Below are 27679 nucleotides of genomic sequence, written 5' to 3' on the forward strand. Positions count from 1 at the left end.
TTATATAAATATCATCGTCAAGTGACCATGTATTCATGATGTCCATTAAATGCATATCAAGATGCTTCCTAATTGCCTCAATGACCATGTAACAAAACATAATAAAATCCATTATGGAAGAATAAACATCGTAATTGATTTAGGGTTTCTACGAAAACCCTTGTTCTTTCTTAATTGCCTCAGAACATTCAATCTCATCTGAATGCTTCTAGCATTCAATCTCATATATATATATATATATATATATATATATATATATATATATATATATATATATATATATATATATATAGGGGTACGATATATTTACCACCAAAAAAGTTTACCACATTTACAACCAACCTAATCACCATTGATTTCCGTCAATCTAACGGTTATAATTTATTAGATTTATTGAAAATTAATAATTAATTAATAAGTACGACTCAATAATTCTCAATAAATTATAACCGTTAGATTGACGAAAATCAACAGTAACTAGATTGGTTGTAAGAGTAATAAACTTTTTTTGTTCTAAGTATATCATTTCCCATATATATATATGAGATAGGATCATTTGACACCAGTGTCAAATTTAAAGTTTGACACCTCATCTGATAGCCTTTAGATCAAGAAAGATCAATGGTGTAACATGTTTACTAATCAGGGTCGTTGATCTTTTTTAATCTAACGGCTATCAGATGAGGTGTCAAACTTCAAATTTGACACTGGTATCAAATGATCTTACCTCTATATATATATATATATATATATATATATATATATATATATATAAGTCACCCGATTGTGACGTGGATTGTGACGTCTAAAGGTTAGCTTACCTAAAAGGTCAAATCTCTCTTTTTCAAATCGATTTTGAAAAACGCGTAGCAGTTGCCATTACTCCAATCTCTTAACTTCACAAAACCCGTTCTCTTCTCAAACACTCTCTTCCTCCATAAACAAATTCCCCCAAAATCTCGATTTACCAATTCAGCTGCAATCATGTACAGCAACATGCTCGTCAACTGCACCAACTGCCGCACACCTCTGCAGCTACCAGCTGGCGCCGGTTCTATCCGTTGCGCGCTCTGCCACGCTGTCACTCACATCGCTGACCCACGCGCTCTCCCACCTCAGCCCGCATCATCTCCCCAAGCGCCGTTCCCGTCTCCTTACAACCACGCGCCGCCCGGCCTCCCGCCGAATCCTCACGGCCGCAAGAAGGCTGTCGTCGTCGGCATCTCGTACCGGTACTCGCGGCACGAGCTCAAGGGATGCATCAACGACGCAAAGTGCATGCGTCACCTTCTCATCAACAAGTTCAATTTTCCCGATTCTTCCATCATCATGCTCACCGGTATGTTCCTGATGCTGTCTTTGATCGATGCGTTTTCTGTTTGTTTCCCGAGAAAATAACTGGTGGAAATAATATAGGATGTGCGAACTTGGGGAATTTTGTTAAGATTGGATTTTTTCTCTCAATAATTCAGGTTTTAAATTTTCTTGTTAATTTCGTTTAAATCAAATAATTCGTTCTGTTTGAATGCAATTTTCTCAATAAATTCAGACTTTATTTTAGGAATTCTAATATTTGTTGGATTTCAGAGCCAAACCCGTTTTCATGTTAAATTGGTTTAGATATTAATTTATTCTGATTTGTTTAGTAATTTTCCTTCATTAATTTCAATCTGAAAATTTCCTAATACCCAACTGTTCTATCTATGTTATGCTGTATTGCACCTTTTAGTTCATATACATTTTTTCAATTGATAGGTAAAAATAGAATGCTAGAGTTGAGTAACAATGGTATTGTTATGGCTGAGGAATGTTACTTGCATTGCACCCATTATTTCTTAAACACCTATGCACTTGATTCCTGTTAGTAACTATTACTATATTGTGTTGATAATTTCCAACAATGATCACAGAACACCATCACATTCTTAAGATATTTTGGGTTTTCACCTTAACAGAAGTGTATGAATAAATTTATTCTGTAGACCCTGTTTTTGTCCAATTGTTTTTCTTTATTACCAATTACCATTGTATCAAACTGGTGCTTGCTTGACCTTTTTTGTTAGTTAGTGGTGACTGCTGATTCTCTTATAATTTTGTGGATGTGACTTGACTTTTGATTTTCGTAGCTAATTTGAAATTAATACAAACTCAATATAACCTGTTTCAGTTTAATGTTACATTGAGATTATCTGAGAGGGACTTGTATTAATTTTCCTTATTGTTTGTTTTCAGTTCATTTAACATTCTGATTTCTAGTTCTCAAACATAATACTAAGGTGTTCAGTGCAACGAATAAAAGCCATATGGTCCCCATCCCACCCACTCTTTTGATTGTTTGACTGGTAATTTACCCTCATTCTCCATCCATGTTCTCAAAAGGGCCAGTACACGATATTTAACATAATGGTGTTAGCCTTGGTTTCCTCAACAAAATATCTTCAACTTTAATTCAAGGATAAATTGCAGCTTACTTCATGTGGTTTGAATCAGAATCACACTGACTGCCTACATATAAGAACTAACACTTTGCCCCGTATGCTTTGCTTTGTTATCACTTGAAACCACACTAGGGTTTAGAAATTTATTACTAGCCAAATCTCAACTGGAATTGTGCATACTACTAATTTGTTTTATAACAAAAGTGAACCATTGTTGTTTTGTTACATGAGGAATTGATGGGTTTATCCTCTTTTTGATGTAGGATATTATTCTTTTTCTATTTTTTAGCAATTGAATACTTCGTGTACTCTGTAAAAGTTTTTAAGTCATCAATGAAGATTTTTCTAAACATGTTTGGATGGAAAAACTACGGGGTGGTTATGCTATATTGGAGCAAACCACAAGGGGGACAACTGTAATTTTACAAAAATTTCTTAGTATTATGAATTGTTTCTCTATCTGAAGTTTTAATTGTATGATATCACATTTTAGCTCCTTGCTTGTATGATTGTTCAATGAATAACCCCTCCAAGTCCAAAGAAAGTTGACATCAACTTAGTCCCTTAATTATTGAAAGTGACATCAATTTAGTCTCTCAACTAGAAGATCCGTTAGTTGTATTCATCCAATGTGTATACAGAAGGATGAATTTGATGTCACTTCTAATGATGGAGGGATTAAATTGTTGTTGACTCTCTTTGGGGGATTAAAATGAGTTTTTACTCTAGTTCAATGTGCATTACTTTTGCATCTTTATTGGGTTAAGAGTTGCATATCCATCACACTTTTTTGACTAGACATTTAAAGATTACAATTGTTAGAATATTAGATATGATATGATTAGATATGATTAGATATGATTGGATTCCGTCTTATCCGTAAATATTCTGACTGTATTCTGACTGTATTAGGATTAGGTTTGGGCCTTTCACTTAAGCCCATTAGGGTCTCTATATATTGTAACTCTCTGACACAGATCAATACATAACATATTATTCTTCTATTATTTTATATTCAAGTTGGTATCAGAGCTCTTTCGTTCTGGGAACCCTCGCTTCCGCTTAGAAACCTTGTTTTTTGCTTTAAAACCTAAGCCCACTGCTTAGGAGTCCTCTTTCTTGCCGTGCGTCCTTCCGGCAAGCCTTCTAGGGCTGTAAACAGCCTCTGAGTGATTTTTCCAAACGCGTCAGCACCTCCGACGGCCACCGGAACCACCGCCCGCCGTCAGAATCACTGTTCAGGCAACCGGAGACTTTTTCCGGCGACTTTTCCGACCAAACTTCACGCGATCAGGACCCTCTCTTCCCGGTGACCAGGTCTGTGGTGGTCCGGTCAGCAACGCATCTCCCACGCGCCGTCACGCGCCACCTGTCTTCTCTGCGCGTGGGCTTCACGCGCCACCTTCTGCCGGCGCGTGAGCACTATTCCGGCAGCTTTTTCCGGCCGGTCTTGGACAGAGAAGCTCGCCTTCTCCTCCCCTTTCTGGATCTGTGATTGTTTCTCTGTGGGTCTGACCTTAGACGCGTGGTTCTTCTTGATTGGATATCGTTTGCCTTCGTTTACGACTTTTATATTTTATCTTTAAATGGCAGCAGCATCTCCTGATCTCTCGGAGGTTAACTCTCTTTCTATTGTTGCAAATATAGCTCAGTCAGACAATGCATCATTTGGTTCAGGTTCGGACTATGCTGCACTCCAAACCCCTCTCAGGAAGGCTTCTCCTCAGTCTCAGCCTTATACTGGTAATCCTGTTGCTTGTGTTTCTCATTCTACATCACTTGGCACTTGGATATTTGACTCCGGTGCTACCGATCATCTCTGTGGTAATAAGGAACTCTTTACATCTCTTACTTATTCTGATCATTTACCGTCTTTTACCCTTGCGGATGGAACCAAAGCCCCAGTTCGTGGGATTGGACAAGCTCGTCCGACCTCTACCTTGGCCTTGACATCTGTCTATTACATTCCTGGCATCCCTTATAACTTAATTTCTATTAGTAAGTTGATCCACTCCCTCACTTGCACCATTACTTTCTCTAACCATTCTGTTTCTGTGCAGGATCCGGGTACGGGGAAAATGATTGGAGTGGGTCGTGAGTCACGAGGGCTTTATTATCTGGATGTGCCTCGTCCTTCAGTAGCATGCTCTCTCACAGAATCTCCACAACTTATCCACAGTCGCCTTGGTCATCCAAGTCTTTCAAAGTTGCAGAAAATGGTTCCTCTTTTGTCCGGTCTTCAGTCTTTAGATTGTGTGTCATGTCAACAAGGGAAGCATACACGCTCCTCTTTTGCCAGTCGAGTCAATAAACGAGCTGATGCCCCTTTCTCTCTTGTTCATTCAGATATCTGGGGTCCAAGTCGTACCTTGTCTGTCTTAGGTTTTCGGTATTTCGTTACCTTTATTGATGATTTTTCCCGTTGCACTTGGACCTATTTAATGAAAAATCGTTCCGAGCTATTTTCCATTTATAAAAAGTTTTCTACTGAGATCCATACTCAATTTGGTGTTTCTATTCGTATTCTACGTAGTGATAATGCTAAGGAATATGTTTCTATTGATTTTTCTAATTTCTTGGCCACACAAGGTACTTTACATCAAACTACTTGTCCTCACACTCCACAACAAAATGGGGTGGCTGAACGTAAAAACAGACATCTCATTGAAACTGCCCGTACCCTTCTTATTCATATGCAGGTTCCCCTTCACTTCTGGGCAGATGCTGTACTCATCTCTTGTTTTCTCATCAATCGCATGCCTTCATCTGTGCTCCACAATGACATTCCTCATAATCTATTGCTTCTAGATGTTCCTCTTTATCCTCTAACTCCACATGTCTTTGGTTGTACTTGTTTTGTTCATGATCTCACTCCTGGTAAGGATAAGTTAACATCCAAAGCCTTTCAGTGTATCTTTCTTGGTTATTCTCGTCTTCAAAAGGGTTATCGTTGTTATTCTCCCGACCTTAAGCGTTACTTAGTTTCCGCTGATGTCACTTTTCTTGATCAACAACCCTTTAATTCTATCCTATCTCAGATGTCACAGGTTGATCATGTACTTCCTGTCCCTTTTCTTGACTTGTCTTTGCCAGCTACAAGTGCTTCTATTCCAGATGAGCAACCTATTGCTTCTATACCTGAGGACCGTCCACTTCTCACCTATCAGCGTCGCAAAACTGTGCCTCCTGTCGACTCGACTCTTGCTGACTCATCGCCCACTGCTGTTGCTTCTTCCCCTCCGGATCCTTCATCAGAGACTCTTCCCATTGCTCAAAGAAAAGGTACACGTACTACTCGTAACCCTTATCCTCTTTATACCTTTTTGAGTTATGACCGTCTTTCTTCACCTCATTTCACCTTTGTTTCTAGTCTTTCTTCTATTTCTATTCCTAAGACCACAGGTGAAGCACTTTCCCATCCAGGGTGGCGCCAAGCAATGCATGATGAGATGACTGCACTTCATTCCAATGGCACTTGGGACCTTGTTTCTGCTCCTCCAGAGAAGTCTATAGTTGGTTGTCGCTGGGTTTTTACTGTGAAAGTTGGACCTGATGGCCATATTGATCGTCTCAAGGCACGTTTAGTTGCCAAGGGTTTTACTCAAATCTTTGGCCTTGATTATAGCGATACATTTTCTCCGGTCGCTAAGATGGCGTCAGTCCGCCTCTTTCTTGCCCTTGCTGCTGTTCGTCACTGGCCACTCCTTCAACTTGACATCAAAAATGCCTTTCTTCATGGTGATTTACAAGAAGAAGTTTACATGGAGCAACCACCTGGTTTTGTTGCTCAGGGGGAGTCTGGAAAGGTGTGTCGTCTTCGGAAATCCTTATATGGTCTCAAGCAGTCTCCTCGAGCATGGTTCAGTCGCTTCAGTTCTGCTGTTCAGGCGTTTGGCTTAATCCGCAGTAAAGTTGACCATTCTGTGTTTTATAGGATTACATCTCCTGATAAGTGTATCTATTTGTTAGTCTATGTTGACGACATCATTCTCACCGGAAGTGATCAAGACGGAATTCGTCAGTTAAAGCAGCATTTGTTTAGTACATTTCAAACAAAGGACCTTGGGAAGCTGCGTTACTTCTTGGGAATTGAGGTGGCGCAATCCAGACAGGGCATTTCTATCTGTCAAAGGAAATATTCCCTGGATATCCTAGAAGAAACTGGTATGTTGGGGAGTAAACCAGTTGATACACCTATGGATCCTAATGTCAAGTTATTGCCCGGACAGGGGGAGCCGTTATCTGATCCTGGACGTTATCGGAGGCTAATTGGGAAGCTCAACTATCTTATTGTGACTAGGCCAGATATTTCTTTCGCTGTTAGTACGGCTAGTCAGTTTCTTGATTCCCCTTGTGATTCACATTGGGATGCTGCTGTGAGGATCCTCTGAAACATCAAAGGAGCACCAGGAAAAGGTTTGTTGTATTCAGATCAGGGAAATACAGAAATTCGTGGTTATTCAGATGCTGATTGGGCAGGATCACCCTCGGACAGGCGCTCTACTTCTGGCTATTTTGTCTTCTTTGGAGGAAACTTAATTTCGTGGAAGAGCAAGAAACAACCTGTTGTTGCTCGATCTAGTGCAGAAGCTGAGTATCGTGCAATGGCAAATGGTACCTGTGAGTTAGTCTGGTTAAAGCAGTTGATTCAGGAGCTTCATCTTTGTGAACAGAAACAACCCATGACACTCATCTGTGATAATCAAGCTGCGCTACATATATCCTCTAATCCAGTCTTTCATGAGAGGACCAAACATATAGAGATTGATTGTCACTTCATTCGAGAAAAGATTCAGTCAGGAGAAATCAAGACTGCTTTCGTCAACTCCTCTGATCAACTAGCGGATGTTTTCACTAAAGCTCTTAGAGGTCCTCGGGTTGAATACATTTGTAACAAGCTTGGTGCTCATAATATATATGCACCAGCTTGAGGGGGAGTGTTAGAATATTAGATATGATATGATTAGATATGATTGGATTCCGTCTTATCCGTAAATATTCTGACTGTATTCTGACTGTATTAGGATTAGGTTTGGGCCTTTCACTTAAGCCCATTAGGGTCTCTATATATTGTAACTCTCTGACACAGATCAATACATAACATATTATTCTTCTATTATTTTATATTCAAGTACAATTAAACAATTCAGATCACTAACTTATCAGATGTCTTTTTTTTTGTATTGAATTTGGTTCATATAGTTGTGTTTCATGATTACTTCAATATTTTGTGGAGGTACGATACTCATCCATCACTATCCAGTTCTCACTTTGATTCTTTAAACCGTTTACCTTAGGTTACATAGTTATCGTTACCAAACCAATTACATATTACATTGAATAATGGCAAAGTAGATACATTTCTCTTGTTACAGAAGTTACAACTTATCTTCTGCTAATACAAACAATGATTTGTTAAATATACATGCGATTTAACTGATTTGACCTTTTTATATGTTATGGAATACTTATTTCTTGGCTATTTATATAAATAGATAAAGTTTAGATGCATGGTTTTTTCTCTCTTTCTTCTCCTTTTCATCCTAATGTCAAAGAGTTAAATCCACGTGACATGCTCACTTTTTGTTGAAGAGGAGGGTGATTTTTAAATAATACTATAATAGAACACGTCATTTTGTAATTTAGAAGTTAGGTGATGTAATTTTACTATACATAAGGAGGTATGTGTAGTTTACTGTGGATAGTATCTGGTCTAAATCCACATATATCTATTATCTTCACTCTTCGTTTGTACTTGTTCAGACAACAATCAAGCCATTTCCTTGAGGAACACTTGTTCCCTTGAGAATTAGGGCCAAATATTGTTACTTGTTATGATTTTACTTGCATTCAGATAAGCTGTTAACTAAATAAGCTGAGCTCTGACAAGTCACCTTTGAGAAATTGTCAAGCAGTTTTCGTCATTTCACTTCTGACAATTAAGAATTTAAGTCAGCCTTGTGCACTTCCCCCTTTATCAAATACAATTTTGAGTAGCTGACTTCCTTCATTTTCGTGTACTGTGGATATGTTTCACTAACTGTCCAACATATTTTCATCTTGCATTTTTATCAACTAACATAAAATGTGAAGATCGGAAAAGATAGAAGAACTGACAAGAAATTTTAGTGATCCCACAATGGGGATTGGTATAACTTTTCTTAGATGCCTGCTATATTTTCATTCTCCTTGCGTCCTGTTATTCGTATACACTTCCAGGAACTTTTGATGAGTAACTTGTTGAAACAGTGTATGAGAGATATAGTGTGCTGGGAAGCACATTGATCTCTTATTTATAGTGTGATTATGATGGAACCCAGAAAATTATAACTATGTATTTACTAAATCAAGAGATTACAAACACTAATTCAAGATAAAATGCAGAAATTAAACACCAAAAGACCTCCCTCACTCTCAAGCCAATATACCTAGGCCAAAGAGATCTCAAGAGATCCTTTCCCAAAACCCCATTCCAAATATTCTGAATAAAATGCATACCCACACTACACACACTGCCTACCTTTTATCCTATATTTTAGGAATATTCTAGAATAGTTTTCATAACAAAATAATTAATTCAATAACTTTTAGGCCCATAGCCCATCAATACTCCCCTTTTAAAATTCACCTTGTCCTCAAGGTGAGGAAGAGAGTAGGTGATTTGAGTAAACATCCACTAGGATCCCACTGCTTGAAGCATATTGTCCCAATTAGCAACTGTAACGTTTTCGTTTCTTGAACCTCCCTTTTAGTATATTCTCAATTGATTACCCTCAAATCAGTTTCACTTCCATACATGGCGCAAACAAGAGTTGGCTGGAATTTAGTCTGAAATGTGATTGGGTCCTCTGCTTGTCCCTGATACACTTCCTCTATTGCCTCACTTGCTGTCCTGGCTTTCAGAATATGCACAGCACCTGTAGCTATCAAGGTCACCCCTCTTCGTCCATGAATCTCTCTCCAAAGTTTGAAGGAACAACTAGACTTATGGCCCACCATGTTGAACAAGCTTAGATGAATGGACTGCTCATCAACAACGTTACCCACTTCCCCAAATTCGATTTCATCTTCTGCCCATTCCTCCGCCATTAATCGTCGGTATCTCCCACTGCATCGGTCATTGTTGTTGGTCGCTGAACTCCCTTGTATCGAACCTTGGCTTTCCCCACTCACCTTGGGTAGCTGCTGAACCCCATTAGTTTGAGTATTACCCTTAGAATTGGGCTCACAGTGATAAGTATTTGGCCCTAATTGCAAACCAGCACCCCCTCCCCCAATTCCTTCACAGTTTGAATTATTTGAATGGGCCGTGAGTGCAACCCTCTTAAATTGTCCTGATTCAGGCCCATTACCTTGCCCATATCTGACCTCATTATTCCCAACATTGGGCCGCCCTTCAATGTTACTAAAGGCCCGATTGGATAAGGTTGTTCTGGTGTGACTTGCCCTTTCATAATCTGACCCATTATTGGCCCGTCCAACTACAAACCCGACCCGTTTCTTCACCATCTCCCTCTCGTCTAATCTCTACAAAAGGGTCATCGTCCGTCCACATTCAAAAGAAAAATGAAGACGAACCTCTGCACGAGTGTCTTCCTTCGAGTCTGTCAGAAGAACTGCATGTGTCATCTCCTCATCTGCATCTTCTTCATCTTCCCCTTTTGCGTCGTCTTCTTAGCTCACTACTTTTTCTTCTTCTTCAATTTCTTTTTCTTTTTTCTCTGCTTCTTCGATTCTCTGTCCATGCTTTTCTTCTTCTGCATCGTCTTGTTGTTGTTGTTCTTCATTAGCCTCTACCTTTTTTTTGCAGGTCACTGTTTCCTTATCTTCTTTGTTGATTTGTTTTTCTGTTTCACGATCTGGTTCTTCATCTTCGTGTCGTTCTTCTTTGTCTACCACACAAATCTCCGGTAGATATTTACTTATAAATGCTTTGGTAAAATCTCACAATTTTGCGTTAGGATTGTTAAGATTCCAAAGCCTAGACTAGTAGAACGCACATCCTTTAAGCCCACTCAGGGTTTCTGCCAATTGTTCATCTTCGTTTATTTGTTTTTCTTGAAAATGTTGTTCCATAGCAATTTGCCATCCCTGAGCGTCGTCTCCTTCTCCATAAAATGTTGGAACCATTGTATCAGATCTGGATTTGTTGCTCAATTTTTTTTTATTTTTTTTTTATTTTTTTTTCACATCTGTGGATCAAAGAGCACTCCCAGGATTGTAGTGCTTTGATACCAAATTGATGGAACCCAGAAAATTATAACTATGTATTTACTAAATCAAGAGATTACAAACTCTAATTCAAGATAAAATGCAGAAATTAAACACCAAAAGACCTCATTCACTCTCAAGCCAATATACCTAGGCCAAAGAGATCCCAAGAGATCATTTCCCAAAACCCCACTCCAAATATTCTAAATAAAATGAATTGAATCTGAAATATATTGTTTATTCAAGTATATGAGTCTGTACAAGGAGGCTCTCTATTTATAGAGACTAAAAGACCTAATGGGATGACCTAATGGGCCAAGCCCACAATCTAGACTATTGGTAATAATAAATTAATATTATTTCTAACACTCCCCCTCAAGCTGGTGCGTATATATCAAAAGCTCCCAGCTTGTTACAAATATGATCTATTCGGGGACCTCTAAGAGCTTTAGTGAATACATCCGCAAGTTGATCATTGGAATTGACAAATGCTGTCTCGATCTCCCTTGACTGGATCTTTTCTCTAACAAAATGGCAGTCAATTTCTATATGCTTGGTCCTCTCATGAAAGACTGGGTTATAGGATATATGCAAAGCGGCTTGGTTGTCACAAATGAGCTTCATAGGCCTTTGTTCACAGAGATGGAGTTCCTTCAGCAATTGACTCAGCCAGATGAGCTCACAGGTTGCATTTGCCATTGCCCGATATTCTGCCTCCGCACTGGATCTGGGACCACAGTTTGCTTCTTACTCTTCCAAGAGATCAAATTTCCTCCGAAGAGAACACAATACCCTGAGGTGGATCGTCTATCTGAAGGAGAACCTGCCCAGTCAGCATCTGAATAACTAGAGATCTCTGAACTCCCTTTATTTGTATATAATAAACCTCTTCCTGGCGCCTTTTTAATATATCGGAGAATTCTAATAACTGCATCCCAATGGGAGTCACAAGGAGAATCAAGAAATTGACTTGCAACACTCACTGCGAAGGAGATATCTGGCCTTGTCACAGTAAGATAATTCAATTTTCCAACTAGTCGGCGGTAGCGACTAGGATCTGGCAGTGGCTCCCCCTGTCCTGGTAATAACTTAACATTGGGGTCCATAGGTGTATCAATGGGTTTACAACCTAACATGCCAGTCTCATCTAGGATATCCAGTGCATACTTCCTCTGACAGATGGAAATGCCCCGCCTAGACTGTGCAACTTCGATCCCCAAGAAATATCGAGGTCTGCCAAGATCTTTGGTCTGAAATTGATTGAATAAATGCTTTTTCAACTGATCAATCCCGGTCTGATCACTGCCTGTAATGATAATGTCATCAACATAGACCAGGAGATAAATGCACTGGCTAGAAGAGTTATGCCGGTAAAAGATAGAATGATCGGCTTTGCTTCTGATTAATCCAAAGGATTCAACAACTGAACTAAAGCGGCTAAACCAGGCCCGAGGAGATTGCTTCAGGCCATATAAAGATTTTTGAAGTTTACATATCATTCCAGAACTCTCCCCCTGAGCAACAAAACCTGGTGGTTGCTCCATATAAACTTCCTCCTGCAAGTCACCATGTAGAAAAGCATTCTTAATATCAAGTTGGAGAAGGGGCCAGTGATGAATGGCGGCAAGGGCAAGAAACAGGCGAACAGAAGCCATCTTAGCAACAGGAGAAAAGGTATCCCCATAATCAAGACCAAAGATCTGTGTGTATCCCTTGGCCACTAAGCGAGCTTTAAGGCGATCAACAGTGCCATCAGGACCAACTTTAACTGTGAACACCCATCGACAACCAACAACAGACTTCCCGGGAGGAGCACGAACAAGATCCCAAGTGCCATTGGAGTGAAGTGCCTGCACTTCATCAAGCATCGCCTGGCGCCACCCTGGATGAGATAGTGCTTCACCTGTGGTTTTAGGGATGGAAACAGAAGAGATACTAGAAACAAAAGTAAAATGTTGCGAAGAAAGTCTGTCATAACTCAAGAAAGAATAAAGGGGATGAGGATTTCGAGTGGATCGAATACCTTTCCGAAGGGCAATGGGAGGAGTCTCTGATGGAGGATCCGGAGGAGAAGAGCCGACGGGAAGGGGCGATGAGTCATCAAGAGGCAAAGTCGGAGGAGGTGCAGGCTGACGACGCTGGTATATGAGGAGAGGACGATATGCAGGTATGGAGGTAATTGGTTGCTCCTCTGGAATAGGGTCACCTGCAGCTGGTAAAGACAAATCAAGAAAAGGAACAGGAAGGACCTGATCAACTTGGGACACTGGAGACGGAGTAGAGTGAAAAGGCTGCTGATCAAGGAAAGTGACATCAGCAGAAACGATATAACGCTTGAGATCAGGAGAATAGCAACGATACCCTTTTTGAAAACGTGTATACCCAAGGAAAATACATTTGAAGGCCTTGGATGTCAACTTGTCTTTACCTGGAGTAAGATCATGAACAAAACAAGTACAACCAAAAATATGTAAAGGCAGAGGATAAGAAGGTGCTCCGGAAAACAAAATACTGTGGGGAACATCATTATTTAGCACAGAAGAAGGCATGCGGTTGATAAGGAAACATGAGGTGATAATAGCATCTGCCCAAAAACGGAGTGGGACGTTCATATGAATGAGAAGGGTACGTGCAGTTTCAACTAGATGTCTATTTTTACGTTCAGCGACTCCATTTTGTTGTGGAGTGTGGGGACAGGTAGTCTGGTGTATCGTCCCTTGTGTATCCAGAAATTTAGAAAATTCAAGAGACACGTACTCTTTTGCATTATCACTGCGCAAGATTTGAATAGAAGCACCAAATTGAGTTTTTATTTTTGCACAAAACTTTTGATAAATTGAAAATAACTCAGAACGATTTTTCATTAAATAAACCCAAGTGCAACAGGAGAAATCATCAATAAAGGTGACAAAATACTGAAAACCCAAAACAGACGTTGTTCGACTCGGACCCCAAATATCAGAATGAACAATAGAAAAAGGAGCATCAGCTCTTTTATTGACTCTATTAGCAAAGGAGGAGCGAGTGTGTTTTCCTTGCTGACAAGAATGACAGTTTAAAGACTTAAGATTGGATAAAAAGGGAACCATATGTTGAAGCTTGGAGAGGTTTGGATGACCCAGACGGCTGTGAATTAGCTCAGGAGACTCTGTGAGAGAACAGGCTACTGGAGAAGGTGGTGCAATCAGATAGTAGAGACCTCGTGACTCAACGCCTGCTCCAATCGTCTTCCCCGTACCCGAATCCTGCATAGAAAAGGATTGTTTAGAGAAGGTAATAGTACATGAATGAGAATGAATCAACTGGCTAACAGAGATTAAATTAAAAGGAATGCCAGGAATATAATAAACAGAACTCAAAGTTAAAAGAGGAGTTGGGTTGGCTTCCCCAATTCCACGAGCAGGAGCCTTAGTGCCATCAGCAAGATTGACAGGGGGTAGGTTATTAGAATAAGAAAGTGAAGTGAAGAGATCTTTATTACCACAAAGATGATGAGTAGCACCTGAGTCTATTATCCAGGGTCCAAGAGATGATTGATAAAAACAAGCAACATGATTACCAGTGTCTTGAGTAGGATGCTGAGAAGAAACCTTCTTGAGAAGTGCCTCATAGTCGACACTTGAAAGAGTTACTAATCCAGTTGAAGGTGGCGTAACATCGAGCAAAGTTGGCAGTCGGTGGCTTCAAATGAGGGTACTTCCTATAGCAGCGTTCTTCAAAATGCCCAAGATTCTGGCAATAATTGCAACGAGGCCTCTGTCTGCGGCCACGTCTGCGACTGCGTCCACTGTTCCAATTGGAATCACTTGCCCGAGAAAAGAATGGAGATGGGGTAGTACCGGAGATGATGCCAGTCGTGTTTTTGGACGCATTATTTGAGCCCTCCATCACAAAATAAAAGGAGATGACCAGAAAATAGCAAAGAACTATAAGAAAGCAAGAAATCGCGCAAAAACGTTGCACAAAAGTGTCCAAACAACGGGTTTTTCACTGATATCTTTCAAACGGATGGGACCCACAACGAACGGAGACCAGATCTGGAAAGAGGGTGAGGAGGCGAGCAAGATGGTGGTGGTCCGGCCTGGAACGGTGGCCGGACGGTGGCTCACGCGCCGGAACAGTGGCTCGGCCGCCGGAGACTTCCACCGGCGCGTGGCGGCGCGTGGATGCTCCGATCAACACGCGGCTTGGACAAACAGGGTCGCCTCCCTGAGCCGCTCCTGATCGCGTGGTGGTTGGTCGGAAAAGTCGCCGGAAAAGCAGTCTGACGGCGGTGAACAGTGGCGGACGGTGGTTTTGTGGCGGTTTCCGGCGATGAACGGAGGCTGACGATCTTTTTCCTGATGATACGTGGTTGAGGACAAGAAATTTGTGACTAAATAAGGGTTAGGTGTGAAAGGATGGTTGCCGGTATGATGCACGGCAGTAAAAAGAAAGAGAAAGATATATATGCGGAAGCAGAGCCCTCAGATCGAGAGCTCTGATACCAAATTGAATCTGAAATATATTGTATATTCAAGTATATGAGTCTGTACAAGGAGGCTCTCTATTTATAGAGACTAAAAGACCTAATGGGATGACCTAATGGGCCAAGCCCACAATCTAGACTATTGGTAATAATAAATTAATATTATTTCTAACAAAATGCATACCCACACTACACACACTGCCTCCCTTTTATCCTATATTTTAGGAATATTCTAGAATAGTTTCCATAACAAAATAACTAATTTAATAACTTTGAGGCCCATAGCCCATCAGATTATAGTCAATCAAAGAGCTAATTCAAAGCTAATCAACAGGAAATTACACTCTAATCATGAACTACCAATCTCAATAATTATGAATACAGTTGACTAAATGATAAACATAAATGATAATATTATAACACTCTCACTGAAGTTGAAGCTTACTAAGTTCTCATCTTCTCACAAATGAGCACGGTTAAAGAAAATAAATTAAAAATGTAATTTGGGCTTCCTAGACCATAGCTGGAAGATAACTCAGCACAATGGGGCTTGCTGAATAACGCTAAACTATGGCTGGAGAACTAATATGCAAAATGAGCATTACTAAAAAGATAACCTGCTAAGACGGCTAGAATGACATTCAGCTACAAGAGCTTGGTTGGAATTTTTCATGGCGAAGAAGTAAGAGACATCACTTGAAAGACGTATTTCTTGGCAAGCAATCATACATAGCAAGATGCATACCTATCCAAATTCATCGAATGCGATAACCTCACATATTGTGTCTAGGGTTACAGAAAGTTTGAGAGAAATTGTGTGTCTAGGCATCTCACTGATCTCATATTGTGTGATTACAATCAATCAAGAAACAGCCAAGGAGAAAATTAGTAGCTTACAGGCTAATCAAACCTAAGAATTAGGAATCATCATAAATACAATCAAATAAAAAGATTCTAACATAACTCATAAATATTTTGAAGTTCATTCTTGTATTAGTACATATATTAAGAGTTGACATACATTGCATATTTATGACTTTGTCTCAACATTTGGCAGACCTTTTTCCAGTGCTACATTTTTTTTGTATAAATCTTATATTAAATATCATCATTTAAATTTCAAAATGCAGAAGAAGAAGATCCTTATGGCCCCAAATTTCCAAACAAGCAAAACATCAGGATGGCAATGTTTTGGCTTGTACAAGGATGTCAACCAGGAGACTCCCTGGTTTTTCATTATTCTGGTCATGGATCACAGCAAAGGAACTATAGTGGTGATGAAGCTGATGGATTTGATGAGACTCTATGTCCCCTTGATTTTGAAACACAGGGTATGATTGTAGATGATGAGATCAATGCAGCAATTGTCAGGCCTCTTCCTCACGGGGTTAGGCTGCACGCACTAATTGATGCCTGCCATAGTGGCACTGTTCTAGATTTGCCATATCTTTGCAGAATGAACAGGTTACCTTCTAAAAGATTGCGTGGTTTACTATTATGAATTTTTGGCTTTGTTGACTTTGGCATTGTGATGTTCGATAAACAATTTGCAGCTTTGCATTAACACTTTATCTAAAGGAAAACATATACTTGTATATTCTGCTAAAAAATAGTGACCTCAAGTCTTTAATAATTGTGCACGTGATTGATCAATATCCAAATTTGGAACCAGTTGATAACATTAGTTTTATTTAGCAATTCATCTTTTTCATTTTTTAAGTTCAATATCAAGTTTGTTTATGTCAAATTAAGCGTGAGGTCTTGTAGTTTTCACTATTTTGTTTCTCTAATGAGAAAACAAGGTGTAAGGAAATGCTAGATGAGTGGAAGAGGAGAGGAGCACTTCGATAAATATTTGCAAGAATAAAGGAAGAACGGAAAATCATGGCAAGCTATAGAGAAAATAAGCTCATGAGTTGCACTGTGAACTGTTGTGGGAAAGAGTAATTGGAGTAGATTAAGATGAGAGATTTGTATATCAGAGAACTAGTTTTGTTTTATGCCAGGGAGGTCGACCATGGAGGCTATATTCCTATTGCAGGGTTTGATGGAAAGATATGAAATGAATAGACCTAAACTTGTATTCCTTGATCTAGAAAAGCCTATGATGAGGCACCACGACTCCACTAATGGAAAAGCTTTTGAGCAATAAAGAATATATCTGATGATAGATATTGTAAATATTAGAATTATTTTATTATTATTTTGTAATAGTAAGAATATTCTATAAGTGTATTTAGGCTTAGCCCATTAGATTTTTTAGTCTCTTTAAATAGAGAATTCTTGTATAAATATTATACAATTCAATAATATACAAATCTTCTTTTCTAGTTGGTATCAGAGCTCTTGATTCTGAGGGCTCTACTTCCGCAAATCACCACCTATAAAAACCAAACCCTATTTGCCCCTCGCCGCCAAAAAAAAAATTCTGGGGACCTTTTGGACTGTAAGGATTCCTGTTTCACTCCGTTTTCTCAGATCTATCATTCTACGAAGGTTTCTTTTTCACTCAACATTGTTCACGCGCACTGTTCACCGGTACTGTTCATCGGCACTGTTCATCGGTATTGTTCACAAGTATTGTTCATAAAAAAAAAAACGGAAGAGAAATTTATTTTATTTCACTGTTCTGATCGACTATGTTTGGTAAGATCACACACCCTACATCTCTTCTTACATCTTGCACTGATTTCAAAAATTCATGGATTATGGATTCTGGTGCAACTGATCATATGACCTGTCTAGTTGATTCTTTTCTTTCATATCACCCTTTACTAGTGGTATCCGTACTATAGTTGTAGCTGATGGATCTCACAAATCAGTTGTGGGTTCTGGTAACATTCAAATTCAACCTTCCTTATTTTTAAAAAATGTTGTTTATGTTCCTCAGCTCTCCACCAATCTTATCTCCACTTATAAGCATACAACTAACATGAATTGTGCTGTCATCTTTTTTCCTACCCATTGTGTTATTCAAGATATCATCACGGGGAGGACGGTTGGAGTTGCTAAGGAGTAGGGTGGGTGGTACTATCTCATTCCAGAGCATGCTACAAGGGATATCGGGAATCAATTATTGATGAGTCATCACCCATCTACTTCATTCTCACAGATTTGGCTTCATCACAAACACCTGGGGCACTCGTCATTTGGCTTATTGAAGTCAATGTTTCCTTCTTTGTTTAAGGATCAGTCAATTGACTACTTCCATTGTGATGTTTGTAAGCTTGCGAAACACCACTGTGTGCCCTTTACTTCAAGTTCAATAAAGAGTATTGAGCCCTTTACTCTTATCCATTCGGATGTTTGGGGCCCTTCTATAGTACATAATATTTCAGGTGCTAGGTGGTTTGTTTCTTTTATTGATGATTGCACTCAGGTAACATGGATATTCTTGATGAAAGATGTTAGAAATAATATTAGTTTTATTATTATTAGTTTATTATTCTAGAAGGTTATTTGGGCTTAGCCCATTAGGTCATTTAACCTCTTTAAATAGAGGACTCTTGTACAGCATTATACACAATATACAATACATTCATCCTTTTCAAGTTGGTATCAGAGCTTGTGTTCTAGGAATCCTGCTTCCGCATATCGTGCCGTGCATCATACCGGCAACCATCCTTTCACACCTAACCCTTATTTAGTCACAATTTTTTTTTTTTTTGTCCTCAGCCTCTTATCATCAGGAAAAACATCGTCAGCCTCCGTTCATCGCCGGAAACCGCCACAAAACCACCGTCCGCCACTGTTCACCGCCGTCAGACTGCTTTTCCGGCGACTTTTCCGACCAACCACCATGCGATCGGGAACGGCTCAGGGAGGCGACCCTGTTTGTCCAAGTCGCGTGTTGATCGGAGCATCCACGCGCCAGTGGAAGTCTCCGGCGGCCGAACCACTGTTCCGGCGCGTGAGCCACCGTTCGGCCACCGTTCCAGGCCGGACCACCACCATCTTGCTCGCCTCCTCACCCTCTTTCCAGATCTGGTCTCCGTTCGTTGTGGGTCTCATCCGTTTGAAAGATATCAGTGAAAAACCCACTGTTTGGACACTTTTGTGCAACGTTTTTGCGCGATTTCTTGCTTTCTTGTAGTTCTTTGCTATTTTCTAGTCATCTCCTTTTATTTTGTGATGGAGGGCTCAAATAATGCGTCCAAAAACACGACTGGCATCATCTCCGGTACTACCCCATCTCCAATCTTTTCTCGGGCCAGTGATTCCATTTGTAAAAGTGGACGCGGTCACAGACGTGGCCGCAGACAGAGGCCTCGTTGCAATTATTGCCAGAATCTTGGGCATTTTGAAGAATGCTGCTATAGGAAGTACCCTCATTTGAAGCCACTGACTTCCAACTTTGCTCAAACTGATGCTACGCCACCTTGTACTGGATTAGTAACTCTTTCAAGTGCCGACTACGAGGCACTTCTCAAGAAGGTTTCTTCTCAGCATCCTACTCAAGACACTGGTAATCATGTTGCTTGTTTTTATCAATCATCTCTTGGACCCTGGATAATAGACTCAGGTGCTACTCATCATTTTTGTGGTAATAAAGATCTCTTCACTTCACTTTCTTATTTTAATAACCTACCCCCTGTCACTCTTATTGATGGCACTAAGGCTCCTGCTCGTGGAATTGGGGAAGCCAACCCAACTCCCCTTTTAACTTTGAGTTCTGTTTATTATATACCTGGCATTCCTTTTAATTTAATCTCTGTTAGCCAGTTGATTCATTCTCTTTCATGTACTATTACCTTCTCTAAACAATCCTTTTCTATGCAGGATTCGGGTACGGGGAAGACGATTGGAGCAGGCGTTGAGTCACGAGGTCTCTACTATCTGATTGCACCACCGTCTCCAGTAGCCTGTTCTCTCAGAGTCTCCTGAGCTAATTCACAGCCGCCTGGGTCATCCAAACCTCTCCAAGCTTCAGCATATGGTTCCCTTTTTATCCAATCTTAAGTCTTTAAACTGTCATTCTTGTCAGCAAGGAAAACACACTCGCTCCTCTTTTGCTAATAGGGTCGATTAAAGAGCTTATGCTCCTTTTTCTATTGTTCATTCTGATATTTGGGGTCCGAGTCGAACTGTTTTGGGTTTTCAGTATTTTGTCACCTTTATTGATGATTTCTCTCGTTGCACTTGGGTTTATTTAATGAAAAAACGTTCTGAATTATTTTCAATTTATCAAAAATTGTGCTGAGATAAATACTCAATTTGGTGCTTCTATTCAAATTTTGCGCAGTGATAATGCAAAAGAATATGTGTCTTTTGAGTTTTCTAATTTTTTGGAGAAACGTGGGACGTTACACCAGACCACTTGTCCACACACTCCATAACAAAATGGAGTGGCCGAACGTAAGAATCGACATCTGGTTGAAACTGCTCGTACCCTACTAATTCATATGAATGTTCCACTTCGTTTTTGGGCAGATGCTATACTCACCTCTTGCTTTCTCATCAATCGCATGCCCTCTTCCATACTCAATAACGAAGTTCCTCATAGTGTTTTATTTTCAGGAGCACCTTCCTATCCTCTACCTCCACATGTATTTGGATGTACCTGCTTTGTTCATGATCTTATTCTAGGAAAAGATAAATTAACATCCAAAGCCTTCAAGTGTATTTTCCTTGGATATACTCGTTTTCAAAAAGCGTATCGTTGCTACTCTCCTGATCTCAAGCGTTATATTGTCTCGGATGATGTCACTTTCCTTGATCAACAACCATTTCATTCTATCCCATCTCAGATAACACAAGTTGATCAAGTTCTTCATGTTCCTTGTCTTGATTTGTCTTTACCAGTTGCAGGAGACTCTATCCCGGGGGAGCAACCCCTTGCCTCCATCCTTGAGGACAGTCCTTTTCTCACCTATCAGCGTCGTCAGCCTGCGCCTCCAGCAGATTTGACCCTTACTGACTCACCGCCTGCTGCTGTCGACTCTTCCCCTCCGGATCCTCCATCAGAGACTACTTCCATTGCCCTTCGCAAAGGTATTCAATCCACTCGTAACCCTCATCCACTTTATAGTTTCTTGAGTTATGATAGACTTTCTTCACCACATTTTACTTTTGTTTCTAGTATTTCGTCTATTTCTATTCCTAAAACCACAGGTGAAACACTCTCTCATCCGGGTTGGCGTCAAACAATGATTGATGAAATGCAAGCACTTCACTCCAATGGCACATGGGATCTTGTTCATGTTACTCCTGGAAAGTCGGTTGTCGATGGGTATTCACTGTCAAAATTGGTCCTGATGGCACTATTGATCGCCTCAAAGCTCGTTTGGTGGCCAAGGGATACACTCAGATATTTGGTCTTGACTATGGGGATACTTTTTCTCCTGTTGCCAAGATGGCATCTGTTCGCCTATATCTTGCACTTGCTGCCTTTTATCAATGGCCTCTTCTACAACTTGATATCAAAAATGCTTTCTTACATGGTGACTTGCAAGAGGAAGTATATATGGAGGAACCACCAGGTTTTGTTGCTCAGGGGGGGAGTTCTGGCATGGTATGCAAGCTTCGTAAATCTTTATATGGCTTGAAGCAGTCTCCTCGGGCCTGGTTTAGTCGCTTCAGTTCTGCTGTTCAATCCTTCGGTTTAACCCGAAGTCAAGCGGATCATTCTGTCTTCTATCGGCATAGCTCTTCTGGCCAGTGCATCTATCTCCTGGTCTATGTTGATGACATCATTATTACTGGCAGCGATCAAGCTGGGATTGATCAGTTAAAGAAGTACTTATTCAATCAGTTTCAGACCAAAGATCTTGGCAGACTTCGATATTTCTTAGGAATCGAAGTAGCACAGTCTAGGAAGGGCATTTCTATTTGTCAGAGGAAGTATGCACTGGATATCTTAGATGAGACTGGTATGTTGGGATGTAAACCCATTGATACACCTATGGATCCTAATATTAAGTTATTGCCTGGACAGGGGGAGCCATTGGCAGACCCTGGTCGTTACCGCCGACTAGTTGGAAAGTTGAACTATCTTACTGTGACAAGACCAGACATCTCTTTTTCAGTTAGTGTGGCAAGTCAATTCCTTGACTCTCCTTGTGACTCTCATTGGGATGCAGTTATCAGGATTCTTCGATTTATCAAAAAGGCACCAGGAAGAGGTTTATTATACACTAATAAGGGGAATGCAGAAGTGTCTAGCTATTCAGATGCTGACTGGGCAGGTTCTCCTTCAGACAGACGATCCACCTCCGGGTATTGTGTTCTCCTCGGAGGAAATTTGATCTCTTGGAAGAGTAAGAAGCAAACTGTGGTTGCCAGATCAAGTGCAGAGGCAGAATATCGGGCCATGGGAAATGCGACCTGTGAGCTCATCTGGCTAAAGCAATTGCTTAAGGAATTACATCTCTGTGAACAACGGCCCATGAAACTCATTTGTGACAATCAAGCCGCATTGCACATATCCTCTAACCCAGTCTTTCATGAGAGGACTAAACATATAGAAATTGACTGTCACTTTGTTAGAGAGAAAATTCAGTCAGGCGAGATCGAGACAGCATTTGTCAATTCCAGTGATCAACTTGCAGATGTTTTCACCAAGGCTCTTGGAGGTCCCCGAATAGATCATATATGTAACAAGCTGGGTGCTTATGATATATACGCACCAGCTTGAGGGGGAGTGTTAGAAATAATATTAGTTTTATTATTATTAGTTTATTATTCTAGAAGGTTATTTGGGCTTAGCCCATTAGGTCATTTAACCTCTTTAAATAGAGGACTCTTGTACAACATTATACACAATATACAATACATTCATCCTTTTCAAGTAAAGACAAGTCAGAAGTACCAGAATTGTTTATTTGATTTTATCAAATGATCGAGACACAGTTTGGTAAAAGTATTAAGTGATTAAGATCTGACAATGGTACGGAGTATGTCAACCAGCGTCTGTCACAATTCGTTTCAGATAAGGATATGATTCATGAGCTCACATGTGTGGATACCCCTCAATAAAATGGGGTTGCTGAAAGAAAAAATCGACATTTGCTTGAAGTCACCAGAGTATTATTGTTTCAGACATATGCACCCAACTCTTACCTAGGAGAAGCCTTATTAACTGCAGCTTATTTGATCAACCTCCTGCCTTCCAGAGTCCTTGGCCATTTAAGTCCTGTTGATCTCATGACCTATTTTTTTCCTTCTGTTCCAATTATGCAAAGTCTCTAGTCTCGTATCTTTGGATGTGTTGCCTTCATCCATATCAATGAACAACATCGGAGTAAATTTGATCCTAGAGCCCTTAAGTGTGTCTTCCTTGGTTATGCTCCCAACAAGAAAGGATACAAATGTTACCACCCTCCAAGTCATAAATTATTTGTCTTTATGGATGTTAGCTTCCATGATTTTGAGTCTTACTTTCTACACACTCAGCTTCAGGGGGAGAATAGTATAGAAGCTTCATCCATTTTCTTCGAGTCTGAGTCTCCCTTTCTGTTACCTACATCTTCTACTCCAGTAGTTACACTACATGACAATGAGAAGGAAGACTTAATTGTTGAGGCTAAAAATTCATCTGATTCCTCATGTGACATGCCTCCTGTTGATAGACAGAAAGTACGCAAAGATGGGACACCCGAACTATTGTACCAAAGGAAGAAACAACCCACACTGCCCCACTAGCAATTGCAATCGCCTGAATCGCTGATAAGTACTGAACACACTACTTCTTTTATTCCTGAGCCTGATATTAATTCTGATGACTTACCCATTGCAGTAAGGAAAGGTAAAAAGTCTTGTACCCAACACCCTATTTCTCATTTTGTTTCTTCTAAGAATCTCTCTACGCAGCATAGAAGTTTTATTACAACACTTGACTCCATTTCAATCCCGAAATTAGTACATGAAGCATTAAAGGATGATAATTGGGTTCAAGCCAAGCATGAGGAGATGAATGCATTGGAGATGAATAATACATGGGAAGTTGTTGGCAGGTCAAATGGAAAAAGGACAGTAGGGTGCAGATGGGTGTATACTCCGAAGTATAATTCTGATGGGACTCTTGAGAGGTATAAAGCTCGATTGGTAGCCAAGGGATACACACAGACCTATGGCATTGATTACGAAGAAACATTTGCTCCAGTGGCCAAAATGAACACTGTAAGAGTTCTATTGTCCCTCGCTGCTCATTTTAGTTGGGATTTGAATCAATTTGATGTGAAAAATGTCTTCCTCAATGGTGAATTAGAAGAGAAGGTTTATATGGAGATTCCGCCAGGATTTAACTCTACAAATGGAGATAATAAAGTTTGCAGGTTAAAGAAGGCATTGTATGACATGAAGCAATCCCCGCGTGCTTGGTTTGGAAGATTTACCGAAGTTATGCTTTCATTGGGATACAAGCAAAGCCAAGGGGATCATACACTTTTCTTTAAACATTCTCAGGAAGGTAAGACCACTATCTTTCTAGTTTATGTTGATAACATTATTGTAACAGGGAATGATATAGGTGAGAAATATGCTCTGAAAAAAAGACTGACTGCTGAATTTGAAGTTAAAAATCTTGGAAAACTGAGATATTTTCTTGGGATAGAAGTTGCTCATTCAAAGTAAGGGATATTTATTTGTCAAAGGAAGTAAGTTCTTGACCTCGTTAAAAAAGCAGGAAAACTTGGGTATAAACCTTCCAGTACTCCGATTGAGCATAATCACAGACTAGGAAGTGCAAATGAGAGCTCTCCAGTTGACAAAGAACAATATCAACGAATAATGGGAAGATTGATATATCTAGCTCATACTAAACCTGATCTAGCTTATGCAGTTAGTGTTATTAGTCAATTTATGCATGATCCGAAGGAGAAACACTTGCGAGCTGTGGACAGGATTCTCCAATATCTGAAAGGCACACCAGGTAGAGGACTATTGTTCCAGAGAAGAGGAAACCTATCCTTAGAAGTTTATACAGACGCCAATTATGCTGGATCCGTGACTGACCAACGGTCTACTTCGGGCTATTGTATGTTTCTCTGTGGTAATCTTATAACATGGAGAAGTAAAAAACAAAATGTGGTTGCTAGATCAAGTGCAGAAGCAGAATTTCGAGTTATGGCTCAAGGTATCTGTGAGTTATTATGGCTGAAAATCATTCTCGATGATCTCAAGGTGAGATATGAAGGATCTATGAAGTTATTTTGTGATAACAAGTCAGCTATCTGTATAGCCCACAATCCAATTCAACACGATCGAACCAAACATATTGAGATTGATCACCACTTCATTAAAGAGAAATTAGACAGTGGACTTATCACTACTCCATATATTCCTTCTGGTCGTCAATTGGCTGATGTCTTAACTAAGGGTCTTCCTAATGATAGATTTCAAGAATTTACTACCAAGCTGGGAATGATAAATATCCATTCCTCAGCTTGAGGGGGAGTATTGTAAATATTAGAATTATTTTATTATTATTTTGTAATAGTTAGAATACTCTATAAGTGTATTTGGGCTTAGCCCATTAGGTTTTTTAGTCTCTTTAAATAGAGAACTCTTGTATAAATATTATACAATTCAATAATATACTTATCTTCTTTTCTAGTATAGATAACAATTAACGTGTTCCCTCATGGATGTTAACAAAAGATTTTTCTATAATAATAGGTTTGACCAAGGGTTGATTGAGTCTATACCTTCTCAATTTGCACATCCTAGAGTCAGTGTGTCAAGGCATGCTTTTTTTGGATGATGCAATCATGCAATCCCAGTTGAAATGCAAGTTCAGTAACGGCACAAATTTTCAATAATCTGGAGCTGAGAATTGATAATTGCAAAGTGATTGGGAGATTGATGGGGATGTTGCATATAGGATTCAAGCTAGGTAAGACGAAATGGAGATATGCTTCAGGCATAATTTGTGATTGCAAACTGCCAATGTCTACCAAACTCAAGAAGAATTCTACCGAGCAGATATAACACTAGTAATGCTCTATGGTAGTGAATGTTGGGCAATGAAGTGTCAACAAGAGAAGAAAGTAAGTATAGCATGTAAGAGAATACGGAGGTAGATGAGTGGATTTATAATTTCAGATAAAAAAATAGGAAATATTGTATACCAAAGAAAGATGGAGTGTCACATATTTGAGTAAATAATGACTAACTCAGCTAAGGTTGTTTTGTTACGGGAGAAGAAAACAAATCAATAAGATTTGAATCATTTGATACTGATGCTGTCCATTGAACTATGTAGTTGTCTCCACCAACTGGGATAAGGCTTATTGTTTTTATTTTTTCTTCTTTGCGTTTGTTCCCTCAAAAACTGGAGTCTTAAGATGGGAGGAGAGTTTGATGAAGATATGCATTTTGTACTTCTTTTTTTCCAGAGAAAAAAAATTGTAAAGTTGCTCTTTGTGACTGGAAGGTCACAGGTTCAATTTTGGGAAATAGTCTATTTGTAAACATTTAAAGGTAAGACTGTATACAATCAACTCTCACTCCTATCATCACAAGTTGTGGAGCTTTGTGCACTAGGGTTTGCCCTTTTTTTTTTCTCTTGAATGTTTTTCAAATATGATTTTTGCTTTATTTTATGATTGAATACATGCAGTAGTCTTCTTCTTTCCATGAAATAAATGTCGTTCTCTAATACCTGGTTTTTACTCTGTTTCTATCTTCTTTGCAATAGGAGTGGACAATATGTATGGGAGGATCATCGCCCTAGGTCAGGTATATGGAAGGGATCAAATGGTGGAGAAGCTATCTGCTTTAGTGGATGCGACGATGATCAAACTTCAGCTGATACATCTGTAAGTTTCGGAAAATTCACATTGATATCTGTCTGAGACTGTTTCAATCTATGCCTGTGAAACCTGTTGTCTGAGAATATGATCACTATCACTGTAAACAGGCACTATCCAAGATTACATCAACTGGGGCCATGACGTTTTGCTTCATCCAAGCCATAGAGCGGGGTCATGGGGCTACGTATGGCAGCATTCTTACTGCAATGCGCACTGCCATCAGAAATGCCGGCAATGATGGTGGTGGTATTGTGGGTGGAGGCGTAGTAACCTCTCTTCTCTCCATGCTTTTGACCGGAGGTAGTCTCACTGTTGGTGGATTGAGACAGGTTAAAATGGTTTTTTCTGATCATATTACTGTTCTTTATAGATTTGGGTCTATTGAAAGGTTCTTATAATTGAACTAACTCCTGCTATTTATTGTTTTTCCTTCCCCTTTTCTTTTATTTCAACAGGAACCACAGTTAACAGCTTGCGAACAATTCGATGTATATAGAAAACCTTTCTCATTATGATATTTATTACTTAACATTTTTATACTGCTATTTTTTCCATTGGCGCTGCCCTTGTATGTGAGCATATCGATTACAATGACAAATTACTGTATTATATGGTAGAAAGAGTTCCTTTTTCTGGGAATTAATTAGGATATGTTTGGTTGAATTTATGCTTACCCTTGAGAATGTGATATGCTTATATTAATGACTTTGGTTGCTGTGTTCCTTGGATTAATTTGCTAATTCGCCTCGGCTAACACAATTTGAATTCCACATCAGAGGTGAGCATATTAATCCTGTTAAATTAGGTGCATT

At 39.7% G+C, this 27679-nt stretch overlaps 1 protein-coding gene across 1 annotated transcript; it reads left to right on the plus strand.

The window, feature by feature from the left end:
- The first annotated feature begins 897 nt into the window (after nucleotides 1-897).
- On the plus strand, nucleotides 898-27538 carry LOC133292399 (metacaspase-1). The gene is made up of 5 exons (XM_061490799.1): nucleotides 898-1339; nucleotides 16248-16581; nucleotides 26753-26873; nucleotides 26975-27196; nucleotides 27323-27538. The coding sequence occupies exons 1-5, from the start codon at nucleotides 985-987 to the stop codon at nucleotides 27380-27382; spliced, it is 1092 nt and encodes a 363-aa protein (XP_061346783.1). The 5' UTR covers nucleotides 898-984; the 3' UTR covers nucleotides 27383-27538.
- The last annotated feature ends 141 nt before the right edge of the window (nucleotides 27539-27679 follow it).

Source organism: Gastrolobium bilobum, unplaced genomic scaffold, assembly GCF_033153095.1.
Source record: "Gastrolobium bilobum isolate Gb01-03AN ecotype WA unplaced genomic scaffold, APGP_CSIRO_Gbil_v1 utg1406, whole genome shotgun sequence".
Taxonomy (NCBI): domain Eukaryota; kingdom Viridiplantae; phylum Streptophyta; class Magnoliopsida; order Fabales; family Fabaceae; genus Gastrolobium; species Gastrolobium bilobum.

What these genes read in the sequence shown, in the direction of transcription:
- LOC133292399 (XM_061490799.1), top strand. Translation starts at nt 985, where the DNA reads ATGTACAGCAACATGCTCGTCAACTGCACCAACTGCCGCACACCTCTG. An exon ending in TTCCATCATCATGCTCACCG is followed by an intron (nt 1,340 to 16,247) that starts GTATGTTCCTGA and finishes TTCAAAATGCAG; the next exon opens with AAGAAGAAGATCCTTATGGC. An exon ending in TATCTTTGCAGAATGAACAG is followed by an intron (nt 16,582 to 26,752) that starts GTTACCTTCTAA and finishes TCTTTGCAATAG; the next exon opens with GAGTGGACAATATGTATGGG.